This window comes from Drosophila rhopaloa, unplaced genomic scaffold (genome assembly GCF_018152115.1).
Source record: "Drosophila rhopaloa isolate 14029-0021.01 unplaced genomic scaffold, ASM1815211v1 contig_115, whole genome shotgun sequence".
In the NCBI taxonomy this organism is placed as follows: domain Eukaryota; kingdom Metazoa; phylum Arthropoda; class Insecta; order Diptera; family Drosophilidae; genus Drosophila; species Drosophila rhopaloa.
The window spans coordinates 6,593,302-6,611,725 of NW_025334990.1; the positions used below are offsets into that span (position 1 = coordinate 6,593,302).

The window sequence follows — 18,424 nt, forward strand, 5'->3', positions numbered from 1 at the left end:
TATCGATATTATCCAATGAACACCAATTTTAGTTCCAGCTCTAATTCACACACACAGCAGCGCGGTTTTTTCGCTGAACAAAATTGTATTTTTAACGCAAAATAGCAGAAATTAATAATAACAAACGGTTGGACTAGACATCTAAAACTGCCGGCCATCTCGCGGAATTCAAAGTGTTCCAATTCCTACGCGTCGCTGCCCGAAATCACGTGATGAAAATCCGCCTGAAAAGTCGCCCTCCTCCGTGAAATGTGAAGAAGTTTTTTCAACCAAATTGGGCGGAGTGTGGAGTTCGAGTTTGGTCGTGCGAATTTTGCTATTTGTTCAGAAAACGATATATATATATCCCCGGCAATGCCCCCGCAAAATGTGAACCTTCGCTGGTGCGGGTCCTACGCAATAAATGCGCAATTCGGGGCCAATTAGTGGCTGTCTGCGGTGTCCTTTGGCCGCGCCTCCCGCTCCTGCGGCTCTTTCCACAAAAACAAAAACAACCTCATTCGCAGGCCATAGACTTTGAACTTGCGACGCGCGTGTGCGTGCGATCGTGGAAAACAAAAGAAAAGCCCCCTGCCAGCAAACAATAACAATAGCTCCAGTCGCACACTATCGATGCGAATACAAAATATGTTATCTGCGCCCCGGCTAATCTTCCTGGGCGCTCTGCTCGGCGCCTCCGTTTGCGGTGAGTTTCCAGGGGCTCGGTTAACTCAAACCAGGTGCGAAACTAACCTAAAATCTTCCCCCCTCTCCGTACAGCCTCCCCCATTGAATTCGTGTTGAACACCAGTCCGAATGGCTCGCGATCTGATCCTGCATTCCATGCCGGTAAAAGGCCACCGACGACCAGGGCTCCGTCAAGTGGAACAGGTGGCCAGGCTTATCAATCGCCATCATCGTCTCTGGCCGCTGATAACAGGAGCCACAACAACAACAACAACAGCGCCGTGGCCATGCTTCTGCCGCAAGACGGCAACGGATCCGCAGCAGTCGCCACGGCCGCTGCCCCCCAGCTGCAGGTCTTCGTTGATCAGCCCAGCACCAAGAAGCCAGAAAGTAAGTCCCAGGCCGCTTAAGAAATATAGAGAACACACTGAGGGATTTGGTTCGAGTGGCAAAGAAATGCGAGCTAATGAGACAAAGTATATAAAATACAGTCGCTAAACTCCACTATCGCAGATTAGTTTGAGTTATAGAAATTTTAAAATTAAATTAATTAGTTCAGTTTGTGGAAGTATGACTGCAATAAAAAAGAGATACTCTCTTCCCGTTTCACTTTTTAATATTCATTTGAATTCCATTTGAACTACTGTTAATATTACTGCAAATTGAATTTTTTTAATTTTCTTACAGGAAAATTGCCAACTATTTTTCAACATTTCTATAAACTTTAAGTTAATATAATTGTACCTTTTGCTAGCCGAATCAACTTTTCTGAAGGTGAAATACGGATCAGGATTTATGCCATCTATAATTGTGTTGGACTTTTATTTTGCTAAAATCATAATTGTTGCAACTGAAATATTAAAATTTCCATTAGCCCCTAGTTCGTCCAGAAATATTTTATATTTATTTCGGCGTTAATGTTTTTTAGTTTCTCACTTTTGAAGAAATTCTTATTAGAAAAGAAATAAATATTACAGAATTTAAAACGGATCACTAATCACTACTGATTATTTCTGCAATAGGTATTCATAGGTATAGATCTAGGCATTGGAAAAGTATTGCTTTAAAACCAACATTTAAAATTATTTTCAAATGTAGTAGAATAGGTTTTTTTTTGGATAGCTTTGTGATCTTTTCTCCAAGTGTTTATCGCGTGACTGTAACACCTCAAAGACTCTGAATGATTCTAAAAGGCCTCTTCGTCTGCGTCTCCGCCTGAGGCTCCGAATCCGTCTCATCTCGTGACGTCAGCGCGGCGTGGTGTCAATGAGCTGAGCCAGACAGCTCTCATGGCCCACTCCAACGCTGCCTGGCTGCAGACACCCCCACGTCTGGATGCATTTGCTCGTTGCACTCAGGCACTTGCAACTGCAGTCGGCTCAAAAAAAAAACCCAGGCCTAAGCACTGGATTCTCGCAGTGGGGGGAAGGAAAACTGGTCGTATTGTCTGGCCCTCCACTTTGCACTTGTCTTCTCCGCGTCTGCTTTGTTAATGCTAAATGGTTTTGTTTTTGTTTCATCACGCTTTCGGCGGTGTCGGTGAATGTGGATGTCTGTCTGGGCGAGCGTGTGCCCGGCCAGGTGCCCCGGGGGCATGGTTATGGCGAATCCAAACTGGTGGTCAGCGCCGAAGGAGATGCCAAACAGCGAGCGGTTGATTTATGGATCTCTTCGTTCTCTAATTAGTTAATTTCTGCCAGCACCTAATTAATTAATTTGCTTCAATCAAAGTCTGGGCGTTTTGGGAATCGAACTTCAAGATGAGCTTTGGCTTTGTTAAAGTAATAAACACTCTTAAAATTATATATATCGACCATATTTGTAAATGTGTTCATTAAACAATTTATTCTCTTAAATTCTTTGCAATGAGAGTTAGAGATAAAGATACTGATCTTTAAGAAATGTTGGATAGGTTGAAGGTGATTGGTTTCTACTGAACATTTATGAAAAATAGTATCCATAGTGTTATTTTTTATTAATTTAATTTTCCTGGAATGACTTGAAATCCAAAACTTTCATAAAAGCTTTGTTTTATGTGCTTAATAAATAAACCTTATACTTAAAACAATGGATAGAAATGAAATTTAGCTTTCGTAGCCTTTGTTTTTACTTATATTTTCTGACGTGCCAATAAATGTTGGATTAAAATCAGTATGTCAGTTTGTGCTTATACATATTTTCAAATTTTAGCAAAAAGTTTTATCTGGTATTGCAATTTTTCTTTAAATTTAAAGTTATACATATATTAAAAATGATCTAATAGTGTTTTGTTACTTTTTCTCTTTCAGAAAAGATCAAGTGCCACTGCGACACCTGCAAGGAAGCGAACAACATATGCGAGACGGATGGCTATTGCTTCACTTCCGTAGAGAAGAACGCCGATGGCAGCATCATCTTCAGCTACAGGTGAGTCCCTTGCGCCTGGGGAACAGGCCGTGGAGTAGGTTAGCACTTGCCTCTCAGAGAACAGCCAGTGGATATTTTTATTTGAACTGTGTGATCTGCGGTGCAGATGCCTGCACATGTCGCAGAGTTTTCCGCCTGGCCGCTTTATCTGGTGCAACGACGGATTGCACGGCGGACCCACGGCCCGCCCAGTGGGCCGGAGAGGCGCCCACGCCTGCTGCGACAACAGCGACTTCTGCAATCTTTACTTGCGGCCCAAGACGAGGGACCAGCCGTTTTATCCTTTGGAGGGTCAACGGGGGTCATCGGTCGCCGTCGAAGGTGTGTGCGCTTCTGCACGTGCTTAGCTCCTAATCCCTTTCCTTTCTGACTGCTCCCTCTTTTTCTGTTCACTCGCACGCCGTTCAACAAGTTGCCCCGTTTTGATCGTTCTTTGGACTGTTTTCCCACACTTATGCTCGTTAAGTTGAAGTTTTTTGAATGGATCATAACCCGAAATGCAGAGCACTACTAATGACGACCTTCTGAAAACCAGTGCGGCGTTTTATACATTGTTTTAAATATAATTATAATACTTTTATTGCTACTAACCAGACTGAAACTTCAATTAGCAACAAGCCGAAGGCAGCAACAACTACAGCAGAAGCAGCAGGAAATCAACAACCAATGCCAAGCAATACTAATTTCGTTTAATTGTTATATTTTCTCTATCACCCAATCTTCACTCCCTTCGGCCTTCACTCGAAAATATCGAATAAATACCCGATCGTTTACATAATTGTGTACCGTGCTGTACGGGGACGTAGGTGCATGGATGTGAAATACAATATGCAGCGAAGTGAACCCCTCGAATGCCTCACTAGTAAAGAAAAGTATTATACATATAGGATTCAGTGCTGTAAGACTGATTTCTGCAATAAGAATGAGCTTATGAAGAGGCTATTTGAAACAGGTACAGCCACATTCAAGTAACAAAAACCACACAACCAAAAACAAATACAATTTCTCTCTTTAGTTTGCACTCTTTCTCTAATTCACTCTGCCTAATTAAGCACTGCATCAATATAATTAAATTAATAACAATACAATAATCTGTAATAAACTTTTTAGTTTAGTTTAGTTTGTTACTCCGTCAGGTGTGCACAACGCCAAAGGTTTTTTCTGTTTCATTTTTTATTTACTTGAACTATTTTCCCTTTTTTTCGCTTTTCGGGCTCCCTTTCTATTTTTTCTTTACTTTTCACTTTTTTTTCTCTATTTGCTTTTCCTTGTGGCACAACACACACTATAAATCTTACACGGAATCCAGCTTACACCTTATCCTAATAAATTACTCGTAACTTTATGCATGCCAAAGTATCTCTTCAAATTCGAATCGTGTTTGTAGCTTGTAGATATCTGACTTTTTACAAAAGCGGCGAATTCCTTGTGTCCATATTCTTTTTTTTACCCTTGGGGAATCTGCTGTTTTTAAGGACTTTTTTGTACTTTCTATCCGGACTATCGAAGTGTCTCTTGGATTTGTTCTGCATTGGAATCTTGATGAATCTGAGTCTCAATTAAACCAATTATGATAACTCCTTGGATGTTTTTCTATTTTCTGTGGCCTTTTGTTTTGGAATATATAAGGATTTTTAATTCCATGCAAATGCCAAAAAAAATTGGTTTAAAAATTCAATTCCATTTCAATCGAATTCCTCGAAAGTGAAACACGGAATTGGTCTGACAAGCTGGTAAAAAGTAAACCCCACCCCACATTTGGCAGTGGTTCTCCCCCCATTTTCCCTGGTATTTGATGGACAACAGACTCTGCTTATTGCTACCTGCACCCAAAAACACAACTGAATCCACCTGCTGCAGCTGGAAAAATTCCACCCCAAACCCCCCCTTCCCAAAAATAAATAAACAAAAGCTGCTGCTAAAATTTAGTTTGTAAGTGGTAACAAAAGCTGCTTCGCAACTGCACACCGCAACAACTACAACAAGAACAACAACAAGTGATAATCTCTTACTACCCAAAAACCTAGAATCTAATTTAGTTGTAGTACTAAAATACACCAGCTAAAGCTACGTAGTAGATTAAAGCAAAAACCAAACTAAATATTATGTATGTAGATGCATAACAGACCAGTTGCCACCCGAAGATCCGACCTCGTGCAAAATAAATTCGGAGGCAGCCTCCTCACAGTGCTGCGCCGAAGATTATTGCAATACACGTCAGAATTACAGTGGTGTCCTACCAGGTGAGATCAGCAATGCACCGCCAACACCGCCACCTCCACCACCCCCACCACCACACAACAAATCCAACCACCAGCCATTGAAGCAGCCACGCCCATGCCATTGCACCACCTCATTTGCGTAGTTTTTTTTTGGTATACTCAAATTTGTAACACATCGAATTCACACAAGAAGAACATACACGCATCAGCATACCTGGCTAACGCATACACACACTGATTTGCAAACCCACGCATTCAGCTACCACCCACATCCCTACCCAGTCTACGTCCTTGTACGTCCTTCGAGGGGAGACCGACCATGTTTCCAATTCCATTCTGTTTAAACTTAAAGTTCTTGAATTTTGTAGAAATTTGATATGACGCTTGTATGACTTGCAAGAAAGTCAAATTTATCTTGTTTTAATAATTTATTCAACTGATTATATAATGAGAGTCACAAAAAGTAAGCGAAATTTAGTTATTCACCTATTTTAATTTGATTGTTTAATATATTGAAAATTTACTTACAAATATCTACTAAAACGTCAGATAAACTAAAGAGTAGTTTAAAAAGATTTGAAATGCAATTGGAAACGGTTTTATTTTACTCGTTCCAATCCGTTGTTTCGTTGGTTTGTTCTTGTTTATTCGTGGAATATCTTTGTCACATCTTATGAGAATTATACGCACCTCATTGTTACCTTGTCTATGGCCTCGTCTGGTGGCCCACCACCACCCCACCTCAACCTTTCCACTGAGTTCCTGCCGCACCGTTTTGCGGGTTTTGTCTGCTGACCTGACCTTTTGCGTCATCATCGTATTGACTTATTAAAAACGCATTTAAGAAGGAAGTAAGCAAGGCATTCACGGACAACAACAAACCCGTCTCAAGGGTTGACTACGCTGCCACACAACCACCCAAGAGGAGCTGGGAGGGGGAGGAGGTGTTTCAAGAAGCCCTGGCAGACGGTGGCCTTGTTTGCCCCCTCTTTAACTGCCCCCCTTCCGCCCACTCCCCCAAATGTCTGTGGCGGTGTGTATCTGTGTGTCTGCCCTTTTTCTGTTTATGCAGTTCGCCCATTCATTCATGTGCAATGCCGCTTTCAGAGCTGCAGTTGCAACTGCAAGTCGCAGTCAACGTTCTCTCATTTCATTCATTAATGGCCGCATTTTTGCCCTGCAGTCTGCCGCCTTTTCATACTTATTACCCTAGCAGAAGTTCCATTAGCCCACTTAATATTTGTTAAATAATAAAGTTTATTGTACTTTCATGGTCGAACAGATATTAAAATCTTTAAGCCACCGAAATCAAGTAAACTTTGAGTTCAGGCTTTTAAAACGACCAATAATTTGTATATAATATGAGGAAATTTACTGCAAACCAAGTTTTTTTTAATGTAATTTTCAAATATTATTTTGTACTTTAATTTATTGAAAGATTTTTTTTTTTTAAGATTACTAATCCAATATAGAGCCCCTTATAAGTAAAGTCCTGGTGAAAAAAAGTGTTTTAACCTCGAGCTAATTTTTTTAAACTCACGATGTAACTTCTGCTAGGGTATTAAATCGTCGTTTTTCGTAGTTTTTCGCTCATTTCCATTGCACTTTTGTGTTTGTTCAGTGAGTGGTTGGTATGTGAGTATGAGTTAGTTCGTCTGCGGAATATTTCGTTTGGGATTCGGGTTTGGAATTGTTTAGTTTTCTTTTCTTGTAAACAACCAAAAAAAAGTGGTTTTTATTTTATAAGTTTTTTTCATCAAGAAGTAGTTTTGAAGTAGTTTTTAAGCTCGTTGCCGTTATACTATGCAAAGGTTTGTAAATAACTCGAATTATTCATGTGCAGGTCAGTGCTGTTTTTTGTAAATAAATTACTACATTTAAGTATTACTAACCGCTAACCGTGTTTGGAATGAGCTTTTTGGGTTCGGATTGGTTTTGTTTCGTTTTTGCACCCCGATTTTGTTCTGTAATCACGCACATTTACCTGTTAACGGCTTCCTGCATGCCACCTTCAATTGATAAATTAACATTCTGCATTCTCTTTGTATTTATTTTCCATTAATTCGACCACACTTACATGAATTACATTTTGTCTGTTCTTAATAATAAAAGTCTCCTTGAATTGTGTCCAGATTATGTGCCGCATCGTTTGACCAGCTGGGAACTTGTGGCCATTATGCTTGGCGCCACCCTCTTCATTTGCCTCACGGGCACCAGTACCTGGTACTACTGCCAACGTCGAAAGCGCTTGGCCAGCGGCAGGCCGTTCGCCAAGGAGGATTCTGTGTACGATCCCATACTGAATGGTAATACTACCATACACGACATCATTGAAATGACCACCTCTGGTTCGGGTTCGGGTGAGTTCCATGGGGGAGTTTCCACCTGGGTATTGGTCTAATTCTGTATTCTTCCTTTTAGCTGGTCTGCCCCTGTTGGTGCAGCGTTCCATTGCCCGACAAGTGCAACTGTGCCATGTCATCGGAAAGGGACGTTTCGGCGAGGTCTGGCGTGGACGCTGGCGCGGCGAGAACGTGGCGGTTAAGATATTTTCCAGTCGCGAGGAGTGCTCCTGGTTCCGCGAGGCGGAAATCTATCAGACGGTAATGCTTCGGCACGAGAACATTCTTGGCTTTATAGCTGCGGATAACAAGGGTGAGCTTATCAGCCCAGCTTTCAACAGATTCTATAATTGCTTACCTTTTTGGTTATTGCTTTCTGACAGACAACGGAACTTGGACCCAGTTGTGGCTGGTTACCGACTACCATGAGAACGGATCGCTGTTTGACTATCTAACCACGCACACGGTGGACACCAACACCATGCTGAACATGTCGCTGAGTATTGCCACTGGACTGGCCCATCTGCACATGGACATTGTGGGAACCCGCGGCAAGCCCGCCATCGCTCACCGCGATCTCAAGTCCAAGAACATACTGGTCAAGTCAAACCTGAGTTGTGCCATTGGGGACTTGGGTCTGGCCGTGCGTCATGTGGAGAAAAATGACTCGGTGGACATACCATCAACGCATCGCGTAGGCACCAAGCGCTACATGGCGCCCGAGGTGCTGGACGAGAGCATGAATGACCAGCACTTTGACTCGTACAAGCGTGCGGATGTGTACGCCTTTGGGCTGATCCTCTGGGAGATTGCACGTCGCTGCAACATGGGCATGATATACGACGAGTACCAATTGCCGTACTACGATGCCGTGCAGCCAGATCCCAGCATTGAGGAGATGAAAAAGGCGAGTCTCAGATGCTCTATATGTAAATGATTAGTCTTAATATTTATTATGTCTTTTCAGGTGGTTTGCATAGAGAAGAGCCGACCAAACATTCCAAATCGCTGGCACGCCTCCGATGTGCTCCACAACATGGCCAAGGTAATGAAAGAATGCTGGTATCCCAACCCTGTGGCCCGTTTGACAGCGCTGCGCATCAAAAAGACACTTGCTAGCATCAGTGTGGAGGACAAGGTCAAGAACTGATTGTGGCTCTAGTTTGACGAGAAGGCCCCGCGACCAATGGGATTGGGGGAGACATACATTAGTAACCTGTAACCTGGCCCCGTGTTACCTTAAATGTCCTGGCAGCGCCTGCGAAGCAGTTCCAGAAATCCGTTAAGAAATGAAATACAAAGAAAATTGTAAATATTAAGTGCTAATTCATCCTTAACGTTTCAAATGCTTTGCTTTGTTTTCGTACAGAACGACCTCGTTATTAGTTTTGTGTTTACACCATCCTGAACTATTGTACATAACCTTCGTTGACATTTACGCTGAGATTTGCTTGTTTCCGGGCAGCGTGAGCAAAGCGGCGCCCCAAAGGAATCTGCCGCACTGCCATTAGAGCTACCAGATGGGGCCTAGTTATATACCAACAAAAAAACACCTTATATACCAACAAAAAAAACACCTTATATACACAATATATATTTTTTATAAATCCTGTTCGCGAGCTAGAGAATCCAGCTAACAAAACGATAAATACAAAACGAAAAATACAGTAAGACTTTGTCAAGACTGAGCAGCAGTAGAAAGCAGTGAGAAAATAGATTCAAATCACTGAAAAATTGTTGCCTGCAAAATAGAAAATATACAAAAACAGATACAGATACAGATCATCAGCAAAGAAGATAACTTTAGGCATTAACCAACAGATAAAGTTGACAAACTCAGGAAATCGTAACGTAAAAATAAAATTTAAAGAATTAAACAATTTGGTGCGCCGCCTGCTCACGTACAGCTTGCCATGCCCACGTCGCTATTGCTGCTGCTGTGCCTCCTAATCTTAATATAAACCAAGCCCTTCTCCCAAAAGTGTATTTCTATATCGATTGAGGAACTTATTTTTGCAATACTAAGTTTAAACTATTTTTAAAATGTCTATTAAAACTCTCGACTCTGGCAATCAATCAAAATTGGTTGCATGTTCATCCTCACGCATACTTATTATTTTTGTTATTTCATCTATTCATATGTTGCATATCCTTGGTCCTTTTATTATTTCTGTTTCTTGTTCTTTTTTTTTTAACCAAAGCTTGTTCTTCCTATTTCGTTGTAGCCATAAAAACACAACAAAGTAAACAAAACTATAAAAGTTCTACAAAAAATGTATGGTATATTAACATATGAAACAAATATAGTATATATATTTGCTTCTATTGTAAATTCTAAGGAACTAAATGTTTCGTGAACAAACCTAAACCACTAATTTAAGTATGAGAACACACAGTTTGGTGTGCTTGTTCCGGGTTATACAATATGTTTTACATATAATAATTAATTTCTCACACCAAACGCCATAAAGCTAAATGAGTCCATTATCAATGTATACCTGTACACACAAACCATTACCAGAATGCAATAGTAGTTTCAACACAGTCCCTGTTCCCTCAACCCATAAACACACGGCAGCTGAGAGATTAAAGTAAACATTAATTAACATCTTAATCATTTGGATATAAGCTACAAATAAGCAGTGCATGCCAGATTGTAATTAGGGTTATGATTATGTAATACATATTGTTATTTTTCGGCCTGCGAAATTTACTTTCCTATTTTATGTTAAGCCTACCGAAGTTAATCATTTCCTGTACGAACACAATCGATTTCTTTGGGAAAAAATCTAAACAAAATATTGATAGCTGTATTCGCATACATATATTTAGTTTCTAAAACTATTCCTGTATTTGTAAAATCTGTAAATAGTCTGTGCGTGCGAGTCAAACACAAAAAAAAGAGACAAATTTCAATGAAACGCGTTAATTGATAATTGTTTGACTGTGTTCCGAGCTAAGTTTAAGCAGAAAGTTGTTTTTTAAGACAACCCCAAAACAACCTCCAGTGTGGGGCATTTCCTAAAACCCACGACCTTAGTCCCTGATCCAAACCAAAAACAACTTACATTGAACTGAGTTTATCATTCAATTAAAACCGAAGAACACAAAATCAACAAAAGACTTTAACAGTGCGCAAAAACATATAAAAAATAAATTTTACAAAAAAATAAATCCTATTTTGCTGCAAAACATAATTTTGGTTCAACATTTCAAAGATTTAAGAACTAAAACGATGAACTTTGTTTGATTTATGTTAGGCTCAAGTAAGCAAAAAGTGTCTCAGCCATAAAGGTAATAAGCGAAAGCATTTGTAATGTGTATTAATCGTAAATGGATTGGATCTTGAGAGATATATAGAAAGGCAAAGAGAGATTGAGAAAGGAGGAATGATTTACTTGGGTGTAATGTTCAAAACAAAAGCGTTGAAAGTGTAAACAGAGTCTAACTTTTAGCTTTAAGCTGCGTTTTTACTGGCACTTTAAATAAAAATACAAATATAAAACCAACCGAAAATATTTGTAAAATTACTGGCATTGTTGGTTGGTAATTTTCCATTTTCCTGGCGTATACCTAATTAATTAGTTATTGTTTGGGTTTTGGGAAGTATTTTATTTAGTAAATTATTTTCTTTGTATTGCTTACTTATTCTCATTAATATTCTGGTATACTTGTTTAACAAGCTTGTGTGGTGCATAAATATGTTATTCTGAGCAAAGCGTGTGGAAAGCTTTTATTAAAACTACCAGATGGAAAAAGTCCTTAGGCATCGTATGATATGTACAGTTTTACAACGCTGTAAACATCGAAAATTACATTAAACTCTCCGAAACTTCTTACATTTTTTCCTTTATTACATAAACAAGTTTTTCGTGTCATCACTTAAATAAGTATTATTTTATGTAGGTCGTTGTAGAAGAGCAGGGAACAGACCCCTTTTGAGAATAACGTAACTTACCAGCGATTTCTGGGGTCCTGCTATTTAAAAAGTTATTTGATGAAATAAAATGCATAAAACTTAAGATCTTTGCTAATTAATTTATTGTTTTCAATTTACATTTAGAAGTGAAACGGTTTACTTGCATTGGAATACTCTTCTTTCTGTAATTAACATTGAATGCCTCAGTCAGTATATTTGGAGTTTCTACTAAAAACACATTTAGATATCCAAGATTGTTTGAGTAATAATTAATATTCATATGCAGATTATAAATTTCAATGCTCTTAGCTACAGCAAATTCCATTTGATATGTATTGGTTTAACATATTGATATGTTTTAATATTGAAATAATTCGCTTCATGTTTGTCTGTATTTCAATAATTTGGTTTGATCATTTCCTGTTTGCCTTTATCTGTTTCGCTGGCCAAGGACTTTTATTCTCAATTGCGGTTGTGCTGCGCAAAGAATGGCAATAATTTAAAAATAGTTACGGTGTTCTAAAGGGATTAGTTAGTTCAGCATTGACCACTCACTTCCGATGCGACCATGTCCACGCAGTCAAAGGCATCCCGAAAATAGCCACAGCTCAGCTTGATGGCTGCACGGTGGTGCAACCGCTGCTGCTGGCAGCACATGCCACTGAGAAATGGAATATTTAGACCTCCCACGAATACGATGTACTTCTGTTACTTACTTGATTACCTGACAGTCGCTGCTGCTACTGCACTCGCTGCCCAGCGGCTGCTTTTGCCTCAGTCCGAATATGTCCTTCAGGAGCGATGTGGAGCCTCCCGACTCCGGCTCCGACTCACACCGCCAGACGCCCTCCTGGGCGACCAGCATGCAGGCGCTGCCCGGTGGACAGTCCGCATGCCGCTGGCACACATCCCTTTGTCCGAACATATAAACGCATTTCCCTTCTGCAAAATATATTTTACACTCAAAAAATAAATTAAGGTTATTTACTCAAAGCTCCTTGCTTTGTTTTATTCAATAACCAATTTTCGTAGCATATAGTAGTTTTATAAAACTATAGCAATAGCTATGTTTTATCCAGGTGTTGATTTTTAGGATCTTCAAGATTTTGACATTATTCATATGGGGTTACATTATTTCAGCATTTTTCATAAGGGGTTACATAGTCATTTTTTGCGAAAAACCGACCAAAATGAAATTTTTGAGCTGTGAATGCCACTCGATTGGAAATTTTATAACGAATTCAACGAGGTATGACATTCCAACATATGCCCATTATTTCACGGGTTTTAATCAAAAAACCGAGAAAAAGGTTGGTTTTTCCGGATGTCCGGACTTCAGCATTTTTCATAAGGGGTTACATTGTCATTTTTTGCGAAAAACCGACCAAAATGAAATTTTTGAGCTGTGAATGCCACTCGATTGGAAATTTTATAACGAATTCAACGATGTATGACATTCCAACATATGCCCATTATTTCCACGGGTTTTAATCAAAAAACCGAGAAAAATTTTGATTTTTCCGGATGTCCCGATTTCAGCATTTTTCATAAGCCATTTTTTGCGAAAAACCGACCAAAATGAAATTTTTGAGCTGTGAATGCCACTCGATTGGTAATTTTATAACGAATTCAACGAGATATGACATTCCAACATATGCCCATTATTTCCACGGGTTTTAATCAAAAAACCGAGAAAAATTTTGATTTTTCCGGATGTCCCGATTTCAGCATTTTTCATAAGGGGTTACATTGCCATTTTTTGCGAAAAACCGACCAAAATGAAATTTTTGACCTGTGAATGCCAATCTATTGGAAATTTTATAACGAATTCAACGAGATATGACATTCCAACATATGCCCATTATTTCCACGGGTTTTAATAAAAAAACCGAGAAAAAAGTTGATTTTTCCGTATCTCCGGATTTCAGCATTTTTCATAAGGGGTAACATTGTCATTTTTTGCGAAAAACCGACCAAAATGAAATTTTTGAGCTGTGAATGCCACTCGATTGGAAATTTTATAACGAATTCAATGAGGTATGACATTCCAACATTTGCCCATTATTTTCACGGGTTTTAATCAAAAAACCGAGAAAAAGGTTGGTTTTTCCGGATGTCCGGACTTCAGCATCTCAGTATCTCCGGATTTGAGCATTTTTCATAAGGGGTTACATTGTCATTTTTTGCGAAAAACCGACCAAAATGAAATTTTTGAGCTGTGAATGCCACTCGATTGGAAATTTTATAACAAATTCAACGAGGTAAGACATTCCATCATGTGAGAAAAACGTATCCGGATTTCAGCATTTTTCATTGTTAATTTTACATTGTCATTTTTGGCGTAAAACCGACCAAAATGTAATTTTTGAGCTCTGTCCGTTTTTTCCCAGGGTTTTGATGAAAAAAACGAAATACAAGTTTATTATTTGGATCTTCCTGATTTTGGCATTTAGTTCATAATTTTGTGCGAAAAATTGACTAAAAGAAAATTTGCTTGCTGTAAATGCCAATCGATTGGAAACTTTCTAAAGGTTTTTGATTAAAAAAAGAAAAGTCGAGTTAATTTTATCGTGCTTTTATCGAAGCGCACGCTGTATTAAATAATCGGTGTGACTAAAAGGGTAACTTAGTTAATTAGCTAACGCTAGTTTTCGTCCTCGTTACTTTGTATTAATGGTATGGTTGTTCAATTTAAAAATCACTTTAATTATTTCTAAGTGTATTATGGAATCCAATTAGGCCAACTTACCGCCGTATGTGTTGGCGCAGACCCCGGAGGGACAGCAATCCTCGTTGACGAAACAGGCGCGGTCGGCGCAGGGAGTGTCCTCAATCAGTGGCTCTACAATTCCGTAAACTTCGGTCTGTTGCCGCATCTGTGTACATATAAGAATGGGTTGAAAGCGGTGGCAATTAGAATGGCGTTTGTTCAGCTGTAAATTTCCGCTCACGCAGTGCAGCAGTCAGTTATCAATAACGCTGACACTTGTCGTGCGTTAATTAATTTGAGCTTCGCTGTGAACTCTGAACTTTCCCTTGATTGGGACCGATGAACGAAGTGGCAAATAAAACCATACGAGAATTCTGGCTTCAATTTCAATTTGCTGCACAACACTGCGCCAAATGCCTTCGGCTATTTGTGGCTTGCCAACATGGCGTATACGAATTGAAATGTGCATGTGTCAAGAGATTGTGAGCCATTGCGGTTGAGTTACGAGGCATTTATGCTTTAGTCAGAGAGGTATATATTTTGCTCTCAAATATTTCCAGGACACTTAATAAACCTGGTTTTGAAAACAGCATGTTGAAATTTTATTTGTCAACAAAAAACTTGCTGTAGATATAGAACTAAATAAGTATAGGATTAAATATTTATTTAAATATTTAACATGCCTCATGTGCGTTGATAATTAAATTGGTTTTATCCATCATAAATTTGTTTAAAAAAAAGATGTCTTTTAAGTCAAAAATTCAGGCTACAATTTAATTTATAAACTGGCTTTATTTAGCTAAATTATCTCCAGGCAGATTATAATAGTGCACAATAACTGCACAAATTATTGTCCAAATGTCATGAACTGACATAAAATATTTCTAAGTGATTTAACTTGGAACGACTTTCCACTTACAATTTCGATAGATATATATTATTTATTTTCTGGCTGCAGTCATTAAGTATCAATCTCTGTCAGCAGTTGTACACTCTGCAGTTACCGTCAACATCCATGTACCACACTCACCTGTTGTGGCGGCGGAAGCGGTTGGTGCTGCTCCTGCTCGACGGCGGAGTACGGGCCAAGGTAGTCATTGAGGCCCAGTTCTCCGGCGAGGGGAAACGGGGCTCTGCGGTGCATCAGGTTGCGCGAATCGCGTCCGAAGAGAGCCCGCTGCCAGGCGTTTCCGGATGAGAATGAGGATGGGGGCGTGGCGAGCGAGGGGTCCAGCTGATGGGCCAAAACCAGGAGCAGCAGCAGGGCTGCCCACCTCGGAATGTTGCTCATGGCGGCCACGTTAGTTCATCCTTGCCCGTGGAATTTCCGTTGCTGATGCCGCCTGTTGTGGCCTTTTCCCGGTTTCCTGGTAAACTGTGAAACTGTGAAACGAGAACCGAGTATTCGCTTAATTAAAACGTATGCCTAGTCGGGAGTCGACAGCTGCCCTCCGGGACGAGCACATTTCCGTGCACATGGGCTTCAATGAAGCGTGTGCCACATGAATCGCTGCCTTTCAGCCCGGAGTCAGATCGGTGGTTCCTGTAACGGCTTCCAGCAATCTCCTGTCAGGCAGCTCATTAAAATTGTCGGCTTGCTTTTAGTGTTATTAACGTCTGTGACTTAATTTATGTATTCTCAGTCTCTGACTCGCTTTCATAGCTTCATTTTTATTGCCGGATGAAAGTCGTATATATAAATCGTAATGGGCAGTTGTCGACGGATAACAGTGAACTTCGGAAAAATTTGACCATTAACCGGAAACCAATTTAAGGTATTGCATCTTAAATATATAACAAACAAAATTTAAGGAAATTATTTGTATCCCTTTTTATAAAATGTATGCTATTTTTAAAAATTTAAAAGAGTTTACTGACGAAGTAGGAAAAACAAAGACCTTAATTAAAATTTGGTTTTAAACTTGCTTAATAAAACTATTAAGTCTAAAAGTGTTTTTATTCCATTCCTTTCATTTCTCACAAAACCATTTAAAGTAGATTAACAATACTAAGCCGGAATAAAACCCCTGGAAGTTATGCCTGCCTAAGGGAATACAAAAACTCAAAGTGTGTTTTCCTTTCATTTTAAAAGTGTATGTTAATTGTATTCAGTTTCCTGATGGCTTTCCCTTAGGGAAAGTAATTAAAACAATTTATGCAAAAGGTTCTAGCAAGTGAATTTAAATATTCGTTTAATAACCTCATAAACAGAAGTTGTAAACATTCTAACCAAACTTAGTTGTTAAGCGGATTCTTTTTCAAAATAACCAATTATAGCGCAATCAACAGTATTACCATCAATCTGTTTTGAAAATAGATCAAATGTTAAATGTTATAGCCTACTTATTGGGGTGGCAGTTTTTATTATTAACTGGATTGCTTCCCTAATCGCTAACCTTGATGGCAGACATTGAATTTCAGGCTTTGACCCCCCTAAATGGTCGATGGGCAACAGTTGTTGGTGTTTTGGCATAAATAAGTAAATGAATGAAAGGCTGTTGACATGCTCAAGGCAAGAAATAACATTTTTCCGCCTGTCGCAGGCATTTTTCCGGCGTGGGAGTGCAATTTCGTTAATGCTTCTGCTTTTGGAGGTTGCCAGGGCAAAATAAGTAAACAGAACCAGAAAGAGTCCTTTTTGGTTCTCTTTCAGCTTTTTGTTAATTACTTTTTTTCTACTTCCAGCGGACGTGGCTTGTCAAAGTTCTTGTCAGCCAACTTCGCGGTTCTGTTGCCTGGCAAGTTGCCCCTTTTCAGCCGAGGACAGTAATTTCAATTTACTGTCCTTAGCCGGTTATCAAATCTTGACTAATTGCAGTTTAACTGGAAAAGGGCGAGCTTTTTTGTTGCCAGGTAGGTAAATTATAATTGATCCGGGTGCTTCCTGTTTCTTAATTTACTAAAGTGCCGTTGAAGAGTCCTCACGTTCGGGTCCTAATCAGGTCAAAAGTGTCAAACTGCTATTTCCAGCGATGGCTAAACTTTGGGCCGCGTCCAATCCATTCCCTGAATATGGCTAATTGCTTTGGGGTGATTTGAAAGTTTTGCAATTAGTTAGTTTTCCAGTAATATTTTACACAATTCATAAAACTTTTCCAATAATTGCAAGGTGTCTGGAGTTTGTATGCGCTTAGGAGATGAGTTGATAAAAGTTTCTTAATTGAGCAGCAGTTTGTACCAAAAGTTGACCTTTTGCTTATGCTTGGTGTGAACTTTGACAACTAAAACAAGCTTCTCACTATGGTGTTGGCCTAAGGGGGTATCTTAATTTAGTACCTTTACTAATTAATGGTGTTTACGTATTGTTAGGAGAATGGAAGGGTTCTAATGAATCAAATATTAGCCTCTTTACCGCAGTATAGTTTTTAGTCTCTGTAGAGGGGCTTTTTTATTTACACTTAAAAAAACATTAAAACGGTCCTAAGCTGTTTATAATTAAAACTGACTGAGCTGGTCCTTTTATTGATGGCTGATAATATAATGCGTTTAACTTTAAAATAAGATTTTACATTATTTTTAAACCATTGAAATAGGTTTGCCTAAGCTTAATTGTAAGTCATAAAGGTAAAATAAATAACTTATCAAAGTATCAACTTGCAGCTTACCAAATAAAATGGATTAAATTCAGTGTGCAAAATCCCTCGCCAAATTTACTTATAATTGCGTACATGATACCCTTTTGTGCCATATCATATTTCCGAAACTTAGACAGAACTCAAGGGGGGTAATTGGATCAAATGCCGAACAGCTCCCAACTTTTACCCGCACACAAGTGCCTGGAAAAGTGCCATTTTGGCTGAAAATTAGACCGTCATTTGCCAGAGTTGATTGCGACACGCCCGCAGATGCATTTAAAGTGCAGTTGCATTAGTTGCACCACATCGCCGCACCCTTCGTCCTCCGGTTCACAGGACATATACACCATACACCGGATAACACATACCACATACGATACACGTGTCAACTTTCACTTTCACCGTTCGCGAAGGGGGATGGGATCTGTGGGGCACACAACATACCTGCTGGCTGCTCGTCCTGTCGGCTACTGACTGTCTGACTTGGCTTAAACAACACCTGTCGGCTTGCTGCCGCCTCAGAGCTTTTGGCCCGTTGAGCTTTCGGTTGGATTTTTATGAATTAAGTGTGTTTGTGGCGCAGT

General features: G+C 39.5%; 2 protein-coding genes across 6 annotated transcripts; one reads left to right on the forward strand and one right to left on the reverse strand.

Annotated features, from left to right (window-relative positions):
• Positions 1-33: 33 nt before the first annotated feature.
• Positions 34-11,145, forward strand: LOC108051950 (TGF-beta receptor type-1). 5 transcript variants are annotated; one of them, XM_017134266.2, is made up of 8 exons: positions 34-685; positions 760-1,056; positions 2,955-3,072; positions 3,179-3,393; positions 7,427-7,654; positions 7,716-7,949; positions 8,020-8,543; positions 8,604-11,145. In XM_017134266.2, the coding sequence occupies exons 1-8, from the start codon at positions 613-615 to the stop codon at positions 8,784-8,786; spliced, it is 1,872 nt and encodes a 623-aa protein (XP_016989755.1). In that variant the 5' UTR covers positions 34-612; the 3' UTR covers positions 8,787-11,145. The 5 variants fall into 5 exon arrangements, with proteins under 5 accessions (XP_016989755.1, XP_016989756.1, XP_016989757.1 ...); XM_017134267.2 differs by lacking the exon at positions 3,179-3,393 and adding an exon at positions 3,879-4,024; XM_017134268.2 differs by lacking the exon at positions 3,179-3,393 and adding an exon at positions 5,188-5,315.
• A 509-nt stretch (positions 11,146-11,654) lies between these two features.
• On the reverse strand, positions 11,655-18,306 carry LOC108051915 (prohormone-3). Its single transcript, XM_017134202.2, has 6 exons — positions 18,285-18,306; positions 15,296-15,648; positions 14,305-14,431; positions 12,272-12,497; positions 12,111-12,216; positions 11,655-12,032 (listed from the first exon to the last, which is right to left on the reverse strand). The coding sequence occupies exons 2-6, from the start codon at positions 15,554-15,556 to the stop codon at positions 12,018-12,020; spliced, it is 735 nt and encodes a 244-aa protein (XP_016989691.2). The 5' UTR covers positions 15,557-15,648; positions 18,285-18,306; the 3' UTR covers positions 11,655-12,017.
• Positions 18,307-18,424: the final 118 nt, after the last annotated feature.